At 47.7% G+C, this 17,734-nt stretch overlaps 1 protein-coding gene across 1 annotated transcript; it reads left to right on the forward strand.

The window, feature by feature from the left end:
* The first annotated feature begins 1,059 nt into the window (after window positions 1-1,059).
* LOC146196100 (neprilysin-2-like) lies at window positions 1,060-14,956 on the forward strand. The gene is made up of 3 exons (XM_084596915.1): window positions 1,060-1,143; window positions 7,197-7,343; window positions 14,615-14,956. The coding sequence occupies exons 1-3, from the start codon at window positions 1,060-1,062 to the stop codon at window positions 14,954-14,956; spliced, it is 573 nt and encodes a 190-aa protein (XP_084453041.1).
* The last annotated feature ends 2,778 nt before the right edge of the window (window positions 14,957-17,734 follow it).

Consider the following 17,734-nt stretch of genomic DNA (forward strand, 5'->3'; position numbering starts at 1 on the left):
CTTGATAGTAAGATTTTTTGCCCTACCCTCTCCATTAGAAAGGACTTCTACTAATGCGAAATCAGCGCCACTACACGGCTCAGAAGCAGACTCCCCGGGCTCTACACTTCTGGCAAAGGCTGTACATAACCCACTTTCGGCGCTACCTAAGCACTGACCTTAATCTGGTGCGTACAAAATGCAGCCGTACCAGAGAGAGCCATCCGAGAAGCTGACGCAATGGCGACCAACCTCCGCGCGGCCTTCCGAGCGGCGTTCATGTCATCCAGCTGGGTCAAAGGGCGAGTGCGAGATGTGGCCCTTAGAAAGCTGGCGAAGATGAAGCAGTACGTGGGCAGTTCTCTACTGCGGAGGGACGATGCCAGCGTGAACAAATACTATGGTCAGTGCATCTCGTGCTTTAAAACGAAATATTTAATAGTATATCAATAGTGGGAAAAAGTCACACGAGAGCGGTTTTCTTTCTGTAATTCAGCACTGACTTCAGTTCCTTACACCACGTATTCTTTTACACTTCGCAGCCTTAAGGTTTGTCTGTGTGCGTGTGTGTGTATGCGCGCGAGGCTCGACTGAATGTCATGGCAATATTATGCTACGTGCTTGCAACTTTCATCAGTTTCATTAAACTTTGCGCTAATAATACACATTTGACCTTGTTGCACGCGTTATAAGAAAGATTTAGTATACCGTGATCTGCGATCCGTCACCGTGAAGTTCTACCGCGCGCGGCCGGCACGAGTGCGCTGTATGGTCCGGCGCGGTTAGTCTATGTGCCAACTTGCAGCATATGAAGACGTCTATTGGCGTCAAGGGGATCTGGTCGTGCGCAGTGGAACGTGCGGTGGCGGATCACGATACAGATAGCAGATTGCGGTACAATATACCTCTCTATTCTAATTTCTTGGCGCAGAGTCCTTTCCAGACATGCCCTCTGACAGGTTTTTCAACTCATGGCGAAGGGCTCGGTTGTTCTACACTCACGATGCTCTCGCTGACCGCACAAACTATCTGTACGACGACGGCATCGTGAACGCCTACTACACACAATATAACAATATCATGGTCATTCCGACTGCCGTCATCTTGCCAATCTTCTTTTTTGGAGACGGCCCAGCTGGCTTTAACTACGGTGGCCTCGGACAGGTGAGCTCACATGCAGGCGCAGGCCACTGGAGACGATCTTCGCGTACTGGTCCGCCGCCTGCTCGAGGTGGCTATAGTGGGACGAAATTCCCGGTTGGTCATGCGATGCGAAGCAAAAGTGTAATTGTTCTAGCACCCGCATGCTTACATTTGCGGAACCAATAGGGGGTTTCCAGTACGTCCTCCTATCAAGACTGGAAGGAAGATGGGCATGTGACAGCTTCCTCGGCTCATCGACTATTGTTAAGCCCAGTGACACGCGGTATGCTTTATGTATCAACGTACTCATTGCATCATGTACGCACAGTCAGGAGTAGGAGTGGTATACAATACGCATCCGGCGCTGGAGCTTGGAAAAACAGCATTGCAAAGCTATCTAGCAACGGCTATCTGGGATCGAGACAATCATGGCGGTGCCCCATTTTTTTCGATATGCATGTATCGCTGCCCCTGTCACAGTATACGTATGCATGCATGCATGCATGCACATACATACATACGTAAGGCGCTCGCGTGCTGTGCGATGTCAGTGCACGTTAAAGAACCCCAGATGGTCGAATTTTCGGATACCTCTACTACAGCATCTCTCATAGCAAGAGTTGATTTGGGACTTTAAACCCCACAAACCATGCATACACCTGCATACATACATACATACATACATACATACATACATACATACATACATACATACATACATACATACATACATACATACATACATACATACATACATACATACATACATACATACATACATACATACATACATACATACATACATACATACATACATACATACATACATACATACATACATACATACATACATACATACATACATACATACATACATACATACATACATACATACATACATACATCACCGGCTCTGGGCACTTCCCCACCTGGCTACGCCGCGGCGGCGAAGGATAGGCGCAGCACCTCTCCAAATCACGTGGCAGCCTCCTCCTCCCTCTCTCTCTACTGCTGTGGCGAGGGGGCGCGCTGTGTGTGTTGGCTGAGTGGTTTGTGGGCAGATGGAAGTGAGTGCATGAGTGCGCGTTTGCACCGAAAGCAGTGCGGACAGGACGGGCGGAGAGAGCGGACGCATCCACAAAGCCAGCCGGACTGACCAGGTGAACACAGCCATTGCTTCATCGCGCGTGCTGCTGAGGAATATCAATGAACGGTTAACCCTTTGGTCCTCGGTGTTCGTGTTGTTCACTGGGGCCACCGCTGTGGTCAGAGCTAGCGGAGCGTTGTTTGCTCTGAAAGCGGAGCCGCAACCCCGTAGAGAATCCCACATTTTTGGCCCCCCATGTTGGGCGCTATTTTTGTGGGGGTTCTCACGGGGCCGATGTGAGAACCGAAGCCACACCGCTAGGCTCTGACTACAGCCGTGGCCGTGAAGAACGACACACAGAGGCACAGCCAGCGGTCCAAGCTGTTTATTGGGAACACCCAATGTTCTTCCTCGCTGTCGCAGTAACATCCGCGCGCTCCGGCGACGCGGTGTCATCTCTTTGGGTGAAGCTGATGTCCGCCAAGATAAGAGGGGAGAGGGAAGGAGGGGCCGTTCTCTCACCCCCGCCCTCTCCGTCACAGAGCCGGCGGGAAGGAGGCCAGGAGGGGAAATATCGGGGCTTCCCGAGAGAAAGAGAGGGTGTTCTCCGCGTCGTGCGGGCGATGGAACTTGAATTCCACAATACATACATACATACATACATACATACATACATACATACATACATACATACATACATACACACACACACACACACACACACACACACACACACATACATACATACATACATACATACATACATACATACATACATACATACATACATACATACATACATACATACATACATACATACATACATACATACATACATACATACATACATACATACATACATACATACATACATACATACATACATACATACATACATACATACATACATACATACATACATACATACATACATACATACATACACACATACATACATACATACATACATACATACACACATACATACACACACACACACATACACATACATACATACATACACACACACATACATACATACATACATACATACATACATACATACATACATACATACATACATACATACATACATACATACATACATACATACATACATACATACATACATACATACATACATACATACATACATACATACATATAGCGTGCTGCACAATTACCAGCGCGCTGTAGAATGCTTCTCCCAACTAAACCGCGGTATCCTCGCAGCTCAAATTTTGCACAGAAATGGCATTTTGGCGTTAATATTTTGTAATATCAAATTTGTTGGGGGTACTTGCCTGATTAGATCAGAAGTCGGATGTTCCTACTGTATGCGGCGGCGGCGATGCAAGACGAGCCGCTGTAACGGTATGTGGAGCACATCTTCAATGTAACTGGTAAATGTCTCGCCAAGCCGAGCCGCTTTGACCGATCCTGCGGGCGTTGTTCGGCGCGCAGCTTGCGTACAGCAGGACGACCAAACACGCTGGTAAGGTTCGCCTTGAACGGGTCCCAATTTGTGATATCGGCTTCGTGGTTACGATACCACAGGTTGGCAACTCCGGTCAAATAAAAGATAACGTTCGTTAACTTTGTGGCGTCGTAACACTTATTGTACGAACGCACTCGCTCGTATGAAGCAAGCCAGTCGTCCCAGTCAGTGTCGTCTGTCCCACTGAAGAGCGCAGGGCCTCGCTGGCGTGAGGAGCCAGAGCAGACGACCGGCGGGGTCATCGGGCTGGTTTGTGAGCGTTCATCTTCGGCCATGCGAATTGCCGGTAGCGTGCGGGTGCGAAGCTCCAGCGTGAGGCAGGGGTATCAAGCCACACCTCCACCAAATTTAAGAGAAGGTTTATTTTATACATCGAGGACGCGTCAAGGTCGGTGAGGACTCGGGGCGATTTAGATCGGCACGATGCTCTACGCGACACTTCCACAGACTGCTTCCTCTTCTTCAACGTCCCGCAAAAGAGTCCATCTTTTTCTTAACAGAATGTAAATATTACCTCCTCATAATTAACTGTTTATGATCAGAAATGATCTTTGGGAGAGCAAATATTACTACCTCAAGATCAAGTGTTGATTCATATGAACGAATTTCAATGGAGTAACCAATAAACCACTCAGGCCAACTATTTATCCCCAGGCTGGCCACCCTTGCCCGCTGCGTACATATGCTGGCTCTGGTCGACTGCTTCAATCATAGCTGCATGAGTGTGCGCAGGAATGTAATTTGAGACAGTCCAACTTCAGTTTGAAAATGTCGGCAATATAGAGAGCAGTGGAATTGGACGTAAAGAAAAAAGTAAGAGGGGAGAAAAGAATAGAGATTGAATACATGGTCAGTTATAGAGCCAAATGATCTTAATGCAGAAATTCCATAATGAAGTACAACAGCAGGCAAAACAAAGATTACATCCCTAAGTAGCAAAAGGTTACATGGCAAAAGCATATGACGAGGTGTAATCGGGAAAATAAACAGACATGAATGATGATCAGGATATAGTGTACAGTCAGCATCCTCAATAAAATAAAAAAGGAAGCAGATATGAATTAAATCGTAGCATTATCGCGAGTGGGTCGAAGTACACAATCGAACCTGCTAAATCATGCAGTTGAAATTATTTATTAAAAACCAAGTGCTGTTGCACAGTACACATAGCTTTCGTTTGAAGTCTTCGATATCGTCGGTAAGCGCCAGTGTACCAGGCGGACAGTTCCAGTCCGACGTTGTTTAAGCTATAAAAGAATACAGATATATGAGATGCAGTTCGAAAATTAAGTATTCCCAGTCTACAAAAGTTATCGATACGTGATGGTACATATGCCAATGGCGTGATAAGTGCATTTTTTCAGATTGGAGTATTGTGGTAAATTTTAAAGCAAACAATTCAAATTCGAAGAATTTAAAAATAAAACGTATTTCAAAGAACGGCGTCGGGACAAAGATGCTAGCGACATTGTATCTTCATGAGTGTTACGAACGAAAAACGACTATAGTTCCTGATAATAAATCGTTACCAACATGTACTTCGTCTCACAAGATGTTCGCAGCACTACAAAAAGTAGAGGAACCATGGCACTATTAAGATAATGCTCACTATAATAGGTCATTGCAGCTCTAAGTGCCTCCTGCCCCTGGGCACTGGAATAGATAAGTGTGCTCTTACTGTCGCCCCACACATTTATGCGGCGAGAGGCGCATGTGAGCACATTTACCTATTGTAGCGCGTATGATTCAACATTCACTAACCTTGAACGTATTCATTTAATGCAAATAAGATATCTCCGAAATACATATAATTTACCGTTCCGACATCCAAAAGAAACTTTCTTTTGTCATTCCAGAGTTATTAAAGCATATAATCTTTATAAATATCGCCTCAGTGTTACTTTCAAAACAGAAATCAGAAATAATGTAACAAATCTCAAGAATTTAGCACAACTAAGGAAAAAAGAATCAGTCTATCCAACAAGACGTGGCGAAGAATGTACAGTGCCAACACCTCGACAAAATCTTAGTAGGGAATGCCTTAAGTACACTCTTCCATCTTTTCTAAATAGGTATATCCACATTAACCTCGATTTGTTTTCTTTTCCACGCCGTGAACTACATAATTTGTTCTTGAACAACGTTCCACCCTCCTTATGTGACCATCATTATACGGTCACATGATTAGATGTTGATTTACGGTGCGACCCCCACACGGGGGTTAAACAGCAGCAGACTTCGAATCATCCGCGTCAGATACGTAGTTTTCGAGTACCGATGTCTGACTCTAGGGCTTCACGTAGCCTCTTGCGCTACGTATTCTAATGAGAAACTTCTCGCTCTCTCCATCCAAACTTTTCGTCTTCTTGAACATCGCCCATTCATTTGTTCGCGGCCGTGTTCGCTAAGGCCACTGAAAAGCTGGTAACGCCATAGGAAGCAAAATGCTAAGGCAGCAAGTAACGTTGAGAATATTTCCAAGTACTCCGAGCGCCCTCCGCCGAGCGTCCTCAAGTGTTTTACTCACCCCTCCACTTCAGTCATCCCTTGATTTGTGCCTTTTTACCCTACATATAAACCACATTATGCGAGGGAGTGAACGAATGTACCTCCATGGCGAAGGGGTAGCACGTCTGGTACGAAACTCAAGGGTGGTGGAGAGTTGGATTCATCTCACCCTTGCACTGAAAGCAGGAGTCGGAGTTGGCAGCTCCTGATAATCGGTCCATCACGTGGTCGCGTGATGTCGCTTAGCCCTAGGAACAATCAGTGCCCGACTATGTCAGCTGTTAACTACCACTTTCTAGAGCCATGTATCCGTAATTTTTCGCTAGCAAAGCTGAAGCTGTAGCACACGCCGACAACGTAGACGTTAGGTTTCTGGTGAATGAGTCCGTTAACGCTATCGCAATAAGATAACTGGTCGCATCTTATGGCCCATAAAGCGCAAAAAAAAATAAATAAAATTGCACAGAATGACACGCGGCTTGTGCTGCTAAGGAGGCGTGGAAGTTCTTGAAGTCGCCGAAAGTAGCCTGGGGTGCCGTAAAGGCACTTCTTAAGTTGCAGAAAAGAAGTGCCGGCGAAAGGTCATGTTCTGTATCGTAATGACTTTGCTTGTATTCATGGGCAGATTTCATCACCTGTGAGCTGACCTATAGATGCGCTGCACCTTTGTAGAATATTTTTAATGGCGTCTGCGAGGAGATTGTCTACTATAGTTTGCTTGTAATGTACGAAAGTTGTATATGGCACTGGGTCATGCAGTGGTTAAAGGATTCCGCCAAGATGGGGCAGATTTGTTAAAATGATCATTTGTTAAATTTCCCGTTATGAGCCCTTGCTAATTACGTTGAGGGAGAATCAACCAAGTACATTCCACTTTTTTTCTCAGTACAATTCAAAACACTTTAGCTCATGTTTAAATCTTGCACTACAATACTACTGGATTTCATGCAGTTCAGAAAAACATTGATTTGCTCGTCGCAGGTAATGGGCCACGAAATGATGCATGGCTACGACGTGACCGGTGTGCAGTACGATGAAAACAATGAGGTACAACCCTGGGGCACAAAGGAGTCCGGGGAAGTCTTCCTGAAGAAAAGTCTCTGCCTTCGCGCATCGCATAAAGCCGCTGTAAGTTATTCATCGCATACAGATGACAACGTATGGAAATTATCAGAATAGCTGCCGTAGGAGTGTGAACCTTACCTATTCAGGCGGCAAGCACATGTCGCGGCATACTTGCCATAATCTAGGACTTCGCGTTTACAACGTTAAACATTAGCGCCCGAGTCCCGCCGTGGTAGCTAAGTGCTCAATGTGCTCAATTGCTGATGTGAAGGATGCGGATTCGATGCAAGCAGCGGCGACAGCTTTATTTTTTAGCTGAAAAGAAAGGCTCCCGTGTACTGTGCACTGTCAGTTCCCGTCAAACGTCAGGTGGTCGAAATTTCCGTAGACCGACAATACAGCATTCTTTATTGCTTGTGTCGCTCTACGACGTTGAACTCTGCAAACGAAACTAAATAGTTCGCTCTAGACGTTTCCTTATTTTCTGTCCAAAAGTTTAACAGTCAGCCGCATTAATAATGTATTTGATGCGTTCCGATCATGCACGCGCATTCTTTACAACGTCCCGTTCTCACAGCGACTTAGACGGCTGGGAAAAGTGGATCTGCGCTGCGAAATTAAAGCACGCGTGAAGAAGCGGATAAATTCCTTTAGAATATAGGCTATATCTTCGTACTGCAACTCTCAAGGTCATTCATTTGTGGATTTGCCAAGCACCAAGAGAAGCCGTAGTGGAGGCCTCTGGAAATTTTGACCAAAATTTTTAACGTACAATGACTACGTGACTAGGCGAAAGTTTGACAACTGCTTCGCCAGGGTTTGGCTTTCAGACTGAGCAACCAAGCACCAGATGAGCTACGTGCCGCTCTGAGAACGTCAACTCTTTGGCGCAGGCATCATGCTGATGTGTAGCCATGCTTAAAGAGCTCACGTTCGGGTAACTAGGTTTAACCGGAATAAACCTCTGCAATTTATTCATGTAGCTGCAGACAGTCTCAGCTTAGGCAGCGGATGCGTCACCCTGTATGGGTAGGATGCATCGCCAGCTCCTCCGAGATGGCGCATAGTGCGGCGAACCCGCACAGCAAGGACAGTGCGCGAAATTGCTTGCACTATGAGGCAGGCATCGTCAATGATGTCTGTGGCACTCACTAAGCGCCGTCGTGGCGCGCAGACTGCTTGTGTGAAATCTTATGTAAGAGCAGATGGGCCGGTGTGGCAGTACACAGCCGGTCTGCTAATGCGGGCAAACCGTCGCGAATGACCACGAGTTCTGTTGATAGAGAAGGAAGCGGCACCTCTTCCGTTATGCAGCTCATTGCGCAATTACATTCGTGCCTTACAATGTTTTCTCAGCTCAAATTTCGTACAGAAATGGCATTTCTTCATCAGTATTTTTTAAAGTAAAATGTGATTGGCAACTTGCCTGATTCGGTCAGAAGCCGAATGTTCCCATCTTATGCGGAAGGGGCAAAGCAAGACACGGCGCTGCCCCAGGATGGACGCATGGAAAGCAAGACACGGCCAAACAGCGCCTCTCCTTTCATTGTGACAGAGTTGCTGCCAACAGCACTACATAGCGCCGCCAGTGCCACTACTGGGGCAGCGGCTTGTCCTGCTGTACCCCCGCCGCACACGATGCATGGGAACATTCGACTTCTTTTGATCGAATGAGGCAAGCGGCCCCAAGAAATCTGATATTAAAAATAATGATGAACAAATGCAATTTCTGTGCGAAATTTTAGCTGCAAAGATTCAGCGGTTCAGCTGAGAGTAGTATTGTGCGGCATGCATGTAATTGTGCAAAGCGCTGTATATGAGCATTTCTGGCGTACACCAGGCAAAGCTGGACGAATGAAGCTGGTATATAAAACATGGTAGTTCGTACTTGCGTACCCGTAAGCTTCAAGCGTACCTGTCGAGCGTAGCAGGATTGAGGGCTCTGCTTCTTCCACTGAGCGTTGAACGTGGTGCTTTACATAGAGTGGTTGGTTATCTGTCACCTGTGATCGCTGCCAAGGAGGTTCTGAACGTATTGTATGAAGCAGTGATCCAGTCGCATATAAAGTACTGCGCCAGTGCAGACACTGCGAAGTAGCTTCAAGAGTCAGGTAGCGCGCACTATATAGCTGCTCCACGGGCTCACCGATAGTGTTCACTTAATTATATGGGGTTTTAGCGCTGCAGCACTACTACCCGCGTTTTCTAAAAAAAGAAACAATATCTGAAGCCGATTTGCCCTTTGACCTTTCCAAGGGACTTCGTGTCCAGAGAGACAAGTGTGACAGATACTGAGCCCTTTCGTTTTCTCTAAACCAGTTATAGAACGCCGGAGAACTTTGATGAGGGGCGCGTGATGTAGTGTAGCAGCGCAGCGCTTGGGCTTTCGCATTTCTCCGCTGCAGATCCTGCTGTGCCCTCGGATTTCGTTGAGCTGTAGAACACCTTCAATGTGTGGTCTGGAAGCATGCCGCCTGATTAACACGGCAAAATAACGTTTAATAATTGAGACACAGCAAACAATCTAGTCAAAACACCCAGCTGCTGCGCGATATTCCATGCTTAACTGTGCTAAACCATCCGTATTTTTGGCGCACAAGCAACTATGGCTATCATGCGCTAAACACACGGTTAGCATTCTAATAAATATAGTTGACCTAAAAAATTGGCTTTCTTGAGAAAACATAAAACACGTGAAAAATAGAAAAATACATATGCTCTCCTAAAAGCAGTGTTGCATGAAATGAGATGCGTTCACTGTAAAATAAAGTAAATATTGTTTCCTCATACCTTTGAGTTTTGTACACGTTATTAAAATGTGATTACAGTGATCTCATCACGACAGGATTCACATACAGGTGTATCGTCCCGACCATTTCGCGGCGCCGGGCCGAGTCCACTAGTGCCAATGTGCCGTTACTATGACAACCAGTTGGACCGTTCCACGGTTGTTCTGACGCTGCGCTCACTACACAGAGGAGGAGGAGGAGGAGGGTAGCGGCAGGAGAATGGTAGTTTCTGCACTTCGAATAGGTGGTGGTGGGGAAAACTATTCAGTGAAGGCGAAAAGAAAAATCAGGTTGCCGCTGTTCGGTGGGTGGCCTTCCCGCTACTGGTCGTGGCCTCCAGGTCACGAGTGGCGGCGACTTCCGCTTCCCAGCCTGTAAACCGTCGCTGAAGATGCGGCACCGAGTTGTCCAAAAGCGTCCCACCGCTGTGGACTGTTCAACTGCCAGGAGACGGGAGAAAGTGCGCCGGACATGAGTAAAGAATGTGATTAGTCTGCTAGGGGACCGTTATTACGTGCATTTGCGCGCGAAGGCACCGAGGTGAATAATGACAAGGCATGCAGGGGAGAGGAAAGTGTGGGCCTGTAATTGGCGCCATGTATTCTGTTCGAACTTAGATAGGGACTTGTGAGGGGGAGGGAATGATAAGCGGGAATTGCGGTTGTGGCGGGTAATGTCATAGAAGGTGAGGGGGAGCAACGCGTATCAATCCCGGATTGAAGGGGGGCAGCTCGGTCGGTCATCTCGCGAGGGATGGAATTTTCCGCCTCATTTCTAGGGTGACCCGAATGAGCCGGAACCCAGAAACGTTGCACAGGACGAGAAGGGAAATATTGTAGCGTGTGCAACAGCAGTCTCGTGCGCGGACTAAAGAAGTGGCCCCGTGGCGTTCGATTCGAAGAGGTTGAAGTTGGCTGCTGTCTCTCGGTGCTCTGGACCTGCTCTCCTGTGCCTGCTAGATCAACCCCCCATTAAAAACCAACCTTCTGGTTACGAGCTTAAACGGCTACGTGACAATATGAAAAGAACCGGGGTATTGGTAATGGCGCGATGGCTGCTTCCTCTGTGGCAGTGCAAGTGAGATCAGAGATAGTGGTGACGGAGAGGGGAGCTCATGTATTAGAAACAGTGGCCAGGGCATAGCCGGGATGCGAGAGGTAGGTTGCCGCATCAAAATACACAGCGTCGGACCGTGCACCGTATTGACAGCAGAGGATGAAGACGCGGGCAGATAGGCGAGCGGAGTGATGCGCAGGGTGCATGTTCTTGAGAAGGGGGTTGTCAGTGAACATGGAGAAGATAGAGGAGGGTAAGGGATGGATGACACAGACGGGGGTCAAGTGGACAGAAACGAGAAGGGCTCCTCCAGGAATAGTACGAAATAGGCGATCGAGTTGTGTCATGCGATGGGCCTTCAGGAGTTCTGAAAGAGAATTGTGGACACCCATCGCCAACAGACTAGAAGTGGGGAGCCCGAGAGCCGACTTGTAGGCTTGGCGGATGTAACGGTTGACCTTGTCTTCCTCGCCAGGAGATAAAGATCGGGGAGGGAGTACACGAGGCAGCTGAGGACAAAGGCTACACAATACGACGGAGGTCGTGCTCACGCATGCCGTGGTTCCCTTTAGCGACCCGCCGGGTGAGCCGCATGGTCTACTGGACGGTGGTGGTAAGGCGGGAAATGATAGCAGTGTGTTTGCGATTGGACTGGAAAGGGAGACCAAGAATACGGACCAGGAGACAGAAGGGACGGGATGTGCGTCGATAGTAAAGTTAAGGGTGAGGCATTAGGTGGGCACCATGCCTCGAGCCAGGAGGAGCAGGAGCTCCAGCATGGACCGGGAGTAGACCAGCATGACTGCTCGAGCATGATCGGCGTCCGCGCCCGCCTAGACGACAGCTTCCATCTCTTCAAGATTGCCGGTGGTGCCTCAGAGGGGAATATCATCGACCTAGAAAGCATGGAAGAGATTAGGGATGGTAGCTAGAGCAGGTGCCATAGGGAAAAGAGGATGTTGACGAGAATGGGAGAAAGAACAGAACCCTGGGGGTACCTCGATTTGCAATAAGGAAAGTGTCCTAGCATCCCCTGTAGCTGCTATTTTGGGAGGACAATCTTCCTGTTCCCGGCAGCGAACTAGAGTTTTGGCTCTTCTTCTTTGGGGTTGGTGGTGGGAGGTTACGAAGGCCGGCTCAGCTGGAAAGAAGCCGATGAAGTTTCTTGCCTAGGCAGGGGCGGGAAAGGCGGCGCGGGCTGTGTTCTTAGCTTGAGAGTTGAAGTGCTGGGGGGTCTAGATGGACGGGAGTCTGGTGGAGGGTGTTGATTGGTGTGAAGCGGGAGATTTACTTGAGGCTGGAGTTGGTTGGAGAGGGACCCGTCTGAGCGCAGCACAATCCATACGGGCGGGACCCCGTGACATATGACGCACTTAGGTGCGCAGTCCGGGGCTTCCGAATCTCGTGCACGGCTCCGCAGCGGAGGCAGCCTTCGGATCTGGGCTGGGTACATACGTCTGAGCGATGTCGTGGCTCCACCAATTAGTGCAGCATTCAGCTCTGCGGCGCAAGGGGTGGCAGATGAAAAGACCGCAGTTGAATACCATGGTGCGGTGTAGTTCCTTCGTGCCGACGATGATCAGGATGAACCGGGTGCCTCCCATCTGCCTTGAATCGGCAATGGCGTAGGTGTTGCGGGGCTTCATTGCTTGAAGGTCTGCGATGATCTTCTCTTGGCTCTGTTTGTCCACGGCGTTGTAGATTACGCCGCGGAGAGCGTTGTCAGGAGCGGCACTATGAGCGCTCAGGGGTACGAAATGGCTGTCAGACGCAATACTCAGTAGTTCAGACATATAATCGGGTGCGTTGGTAGAGAGTGAACTGACATTGAAAGAGTTGTATGGGTTAATACGTACGCTGCCCTTGGTACGATTGTGCTCTGCACTATATGGGTACTGGCAGTGGCATAGTCAACTTTGGCGATGGCACAAAGTGAGGTCAGGAGGGCCCCATTAGTAGTGGTACGGAAGCCGAGACCGCCGACGAGGCTGAACACAATCTACGAGTCTTCTGCTAGGAGTCGAGCTATTGAGACCTGGCGACGTAAGCGGGGAGCCTTCGGCAATGGCGAGAGTGTCATGGCGGACTTGAGGGGAACGCTTTAAGGGTAGCATCTTCCATCGGGTAGGCCGAACGCTGGGCCGTAACTATTCGGGTCAGCGCGGCGCGAAGGAAGGCCGCGCAACATCTGCGTCCAGCGTTCAAGCACATTCAAGAAACGCCTCCGTGCTAGATCCCGTAGCCTTGCGCGCATTGACGCGACACCCTACTCCACGCGGCTGTGATGGTGGCACACACTGCCGCAGAAGCAACCCGATCCCTCTAAAATGTTAGGTGGAAGCTAACCAATGACGGCGCTCTTCTCTGCGGGAGGAGATGTTTCTTGCAGAGAAGTTACGTGTAGTGCGCGCCTGCCTTAACACGTAGTAACAGACAGACGCGGCGCGCCCTATTTATTGAGGTCGTGTCACTTGAGCAGCCAGCAAGTGTTAGAGCGAATTTGCAGCGAGTGTTGCAGTGCCACTGCTCGGCTCCTGGATCAACCCGCTGTTCGGCAAGCCAGCAAAATCTGCGACAGAATGGCGCTCGTCTACACGGCGACCACATCGTGACACTCCAGACGTCGGTCTGCGAGAGTGCCCGTTAAACAATTTGGTGTTTGTTTGACTCCGTCGTGTAATATTTAGTGTTGTAAGCCTCTGTTTTTATTTAAGCCTCTTTAATTACATGTTTTCATTGCCTTTCTGTTAACCTCTGTATCGTTTCCTGTTGTCTACAAAGTCTGTTTTGCTAATTTTGACACCGACCCATACTCGGGCTGGAACCGGCGCAAGCTGAGCATCAAACGGCCACCCCGTTATGTCACTACAAGGTAGCTGACTTCCGGTTGAATTTACCACGCAAGTCGCGGGCATCTCCTTTGCGACCGGAGCAGCTACCCCACTCCGCCTAAGTATGTGTGAATGTGCGCATCGATAGTGGCGCGTCGTTAATAACATAATTATTAACGGATGGCACTGCGATACCGGCAGATGAGGTGTCAGGTGAATCCTTGCAAATTCACGGGCTGGCTGACAAACATTGGTGAAGATACGTTGCGAAATCCTAAAGCCAGGAAAGGAAGAATTCGGAGCCCATGCGAGGTATATACGTTCGCACGCGTTCCGAGCTATGGTGCAGCTCCCGCCTGCACTTTGCATGCGCGCGCCGCCGCGGAGAGCTTGTAAGTGGAGCAGTAAAGCATATGCCAGCATCGCCAGGTGTAGGGCATGAGTGTTGATTCTGTCTAGAAAACACCGGTGAACTTTGATGCGTTCGAAGGAACGCTTGTTGTGTTCGATGCAATGCTCGGTCGCCCGCAGCCAAAGCTTTCGCTCTACATATGGTTCAGCACCGTGAACCCCTCTATTTTTTTTTGTTTTGCAATCAGAAGTGAATGTGTATATATGTAGCTACAATTTCCTTCCTTCACATAACTGTTTATTGCAGCTGGGACCTACCGCTCGGCAGGATGTGCTCAACGACACGCTCGATTCAGAGAATCTCGCCGACTTTGTGGGAGCCATAAATGCATACGCTGCGTTCGAGGCACTGCCCGTGGACCAGCGCAGCGTGAGGCTTCCGGAGCTCAACCTGACAGCGGAGCGGCTCTTCTTCGTCGGTCTCTGCACAAAGTGGTGCACACGCGTGGACAACCAGGCGAAGCGCTACGCCCCCGGTCGCTCGCGTTGCATCGTGCCCCTCATGAACATGCCCGAGTTCTCGGCCGCATTCAGCTGCCCGCCCAAATCATACATGAACCCACCAAGCAAATGCACCTTCTGGAAGTGACGCGATGGCAGAAGCCACTGCTTTCTTAGGATGAATCAGCTTTCTTTTCGAATATGTCCTGTAATCTATGCTTATGTATTGTATTGTTTATTTTGTGTGCAGCCGGAAACAATATATGATGCTTTTCTTTTATATTATTGGGACGCATTACCACGGACCATAAAGAAGGATTTTCGCTTTTCAAGGCAAAAAGCAAGCTCCCCCCTACTGAAAAACCAAAAGTTCTACGGGGCAATAACCTCATAAAATCTCATTTAATCGCATAGAGTCTCATACGCTGCACATCATTATCATAAAATATCGTACATAATTTATGATAATGTACAAGAAACTATGAGAGCTTATGCAATTATATGCGACTTGTACGTGATTTCCTATGTGAATTGAGTGAGATTGTGTGAGAAAATGTGAGGTTGTTGCCCCTTACAGTTTTTTCAGTAGGGCCGTGTGCTGTGCGATGTCAGAGCACGTTAAAGAACCCCAGGTGGTCGAAATTTCCGGAGTCCTCCACTACGGCGTCACTCATAGCCTGAGTCGCTTTGGGACGTTAAACTCCACAAAATCAAACCAAACCATCCATTAGACTCCCACGGCATTCGATATTTAAGCATAGAGAATGGGAATGGGGTTCCATTTGACGTAATTATGCTTATGAGCCTCCACTGTAAATGGCGCTCCAGAATGGCAGTATCACTGTGACAGGGATGCCAGACCTGCTTGAATTTTCGAGAGAGTATGTAGTAGTTTATCGCGATTCAAAACGTGGCCGCAGAGCCTCCAGAATGACTTTCAGCCTTTGCTGTCGCTGCGGGAACTTTAAAGCGACTAGGCCAGTCTAACTTTGGCTGATCATGACATTCATTCATGTACAATTCCTTTTGTGTCCCTTTTTATGTTTTGGTGAAAGTTTCCTTTCGTGTTATGTCGTGGGTCAAAGCCAGGCAAAGAGAAAAAAAATCCGCGGCGTGGCGAAGTGGTAATAGCTCTGGGCTGAAGGTCCTAGGGATGGAGGTTCGATTCCCTGGTGAAAGACAAGGTTTATTAATTTATTTTTAAGTATCGATTCAATGGTGATTAGGCATGAGACATCTGGTTCGTCGCTTCGAATTTGGCGGCTCTCGCGCATGCGTATAACGGGTGGCCCAGGCTCACGCGAAACTGCTCTGGTCCGCGCAGTGTAGCTTTACGGTACAAAAAGAATTAGGAATCAGGGGAACATCCTGCACCAGTGATTCAATTTGCATAGATAATGTTCTACACTTATACATGATTATGATGATGATAGACTGATTTTTTTATGACGCAAGTGCGTCTTGGGCCAAAGAGCACCAACCACAAGGTGAAGGGTAAACAGAATTCTATAAAATGTCCCAAGTGTGATATTTAATGATGCACTTAAAAAGAATGGTATATAAGGCCTAAATCTTCGTTCGCAGTTTATAATCTAAAAACAGTGTATAAAATATTCCACATAAAACGCCTACCTTTAATATTTAAAAACCCTTTCTAAAGGCAACATTGGATTATAACCAAGGAGGATGGACGGATGTGTGGGTATTTGTTTCTTGTGCGATTCGGGAAAATGACGTCTCCTTTGCTGTTCAAGTCTCGAACATTGAATTAAAACATGGATAACTGTAAGCCGGTCACCGCATCTCGAACAATGTGGAGCAGGAGAGTTTGTTAAAAGGTATGAATGTGTTGTATATGTGTGACCTATTCCTTGGTTTTATTGTATATAGTTTATTCTCAGTTGCTGGGTCACATAACTCCTGCCATTGTTGTCGAATCATATTTTTTAATGTGTGGCTTGAGGTCCTGATATGTTATGTTGTCAATGTATGGGATGTTTCGAAGGGAGGCTGGCACAGCAAGCCTATCAGCTGCCTCGTTATCTGCTATATAACGGTGGCCTGGCGCCCAGCACAGTGTAATTTTAATTTCTAGTTTATGGGCAGACATAATCTTGTTAAAAAGGGAATTCAGGACTGGGTTCTTGTTATGCCATTTCCAAGATAAGGACGTTAGAACACTGAGGGAGCGTGTGTAGATGACCGATGTCTGTTTTCTTTTATGTAATGTGTCTCAGAGCCAAAAGGATACCGTGGCATTCAGCAGTAAATGTACTTGTATATCTGTTCACTGTTTTCGACTGTGAGAACTGTGGTCCATGTGCTGCACTAGAGGAGTGAGCAGAATTTGAAGCACCAGTGTAATACTCATTGCATATTGTCACGTCGTGGTGACAATCTCGATGGCACAAATGAAGAGTGGGTGATTGCACCGAAGAAAATTTTTATTGGGCTGACTTGCGCCCCCAAAGGAACTAAGCAACTCAGCGGCGGCGATAGCAACAAACGGGCTCGTCGATCGTCGAACTAAGAATGCCTGTTTGACTTGTCAGCACTGAATTTAAAGGCGGCGAGTAAAGATCTAGATAATGTCGCAAACGGTACTAGCATGACCTGGAACATTGTAGAAACACGCGTTAACGCTGGCATCTTCGATATCCGTCCCGACACACCTTTCTCGACAAAGAAAATGATAAGGCGTCGTATCGCGACAGCGAGCATGAACACGGGATACAGAATTGATAAGCGCGCCAGAATCAAAATGATAAAGTCGCATGCTAGTGGCTGTCGAACAGGAACAAATAACGATTTAAACAGTTCGCGGCAATATGCAAGTTATTTGCCTTATTCTACACTAATACTGCTAGCTAGCCTATTCGTGCTGGGCTGATGTTGGCTCAAGAGACGAAACTGGAAGGACTTAGTT

Source organism: Amblyomma maculatum, chromosome 3 (assembly GCF_055883805.1).
Source record: "Amblyomma maculatum isolate TAMU_Amacu chromosome 3, ASM5588380v1, whole genome shotgun sequence".
Taxonomy (NCBI): Eukaryota; Metazoa; Arthropoda; class Arachnida; order Ixodida; family Ixodidae; genus Amblyomma; species Amblyomma maculatum.

What these genes read in the sequence shown, in the direction of transcription:
- LOC146196100 (XM_084596915.1), top strand. Translation starts at nt 1,060, where the DNA reads ATGGTCATTCCGACTGCCGTCATCTTGCCAATCTTCTTTTTTGGAGAC. An exon ending in ACTACGGTGGCCTCGGACAG is followed by an intron (nt 1,144 to 7,196) that starts GTGAGCTCACAT and finishes TGCTCGTCGCAG; the next exon opens with GTAATGGGCCACGAAATGAT. An exon ending in GCGCATCGCATAAAGCCGCT is followed by an intron (nt 7,344 to 14,614) that starts GTAAGTTATTCA and finishes TGTTTATTGCAG; the next exon opens with CTGGGACCTACCGCTCGGCA.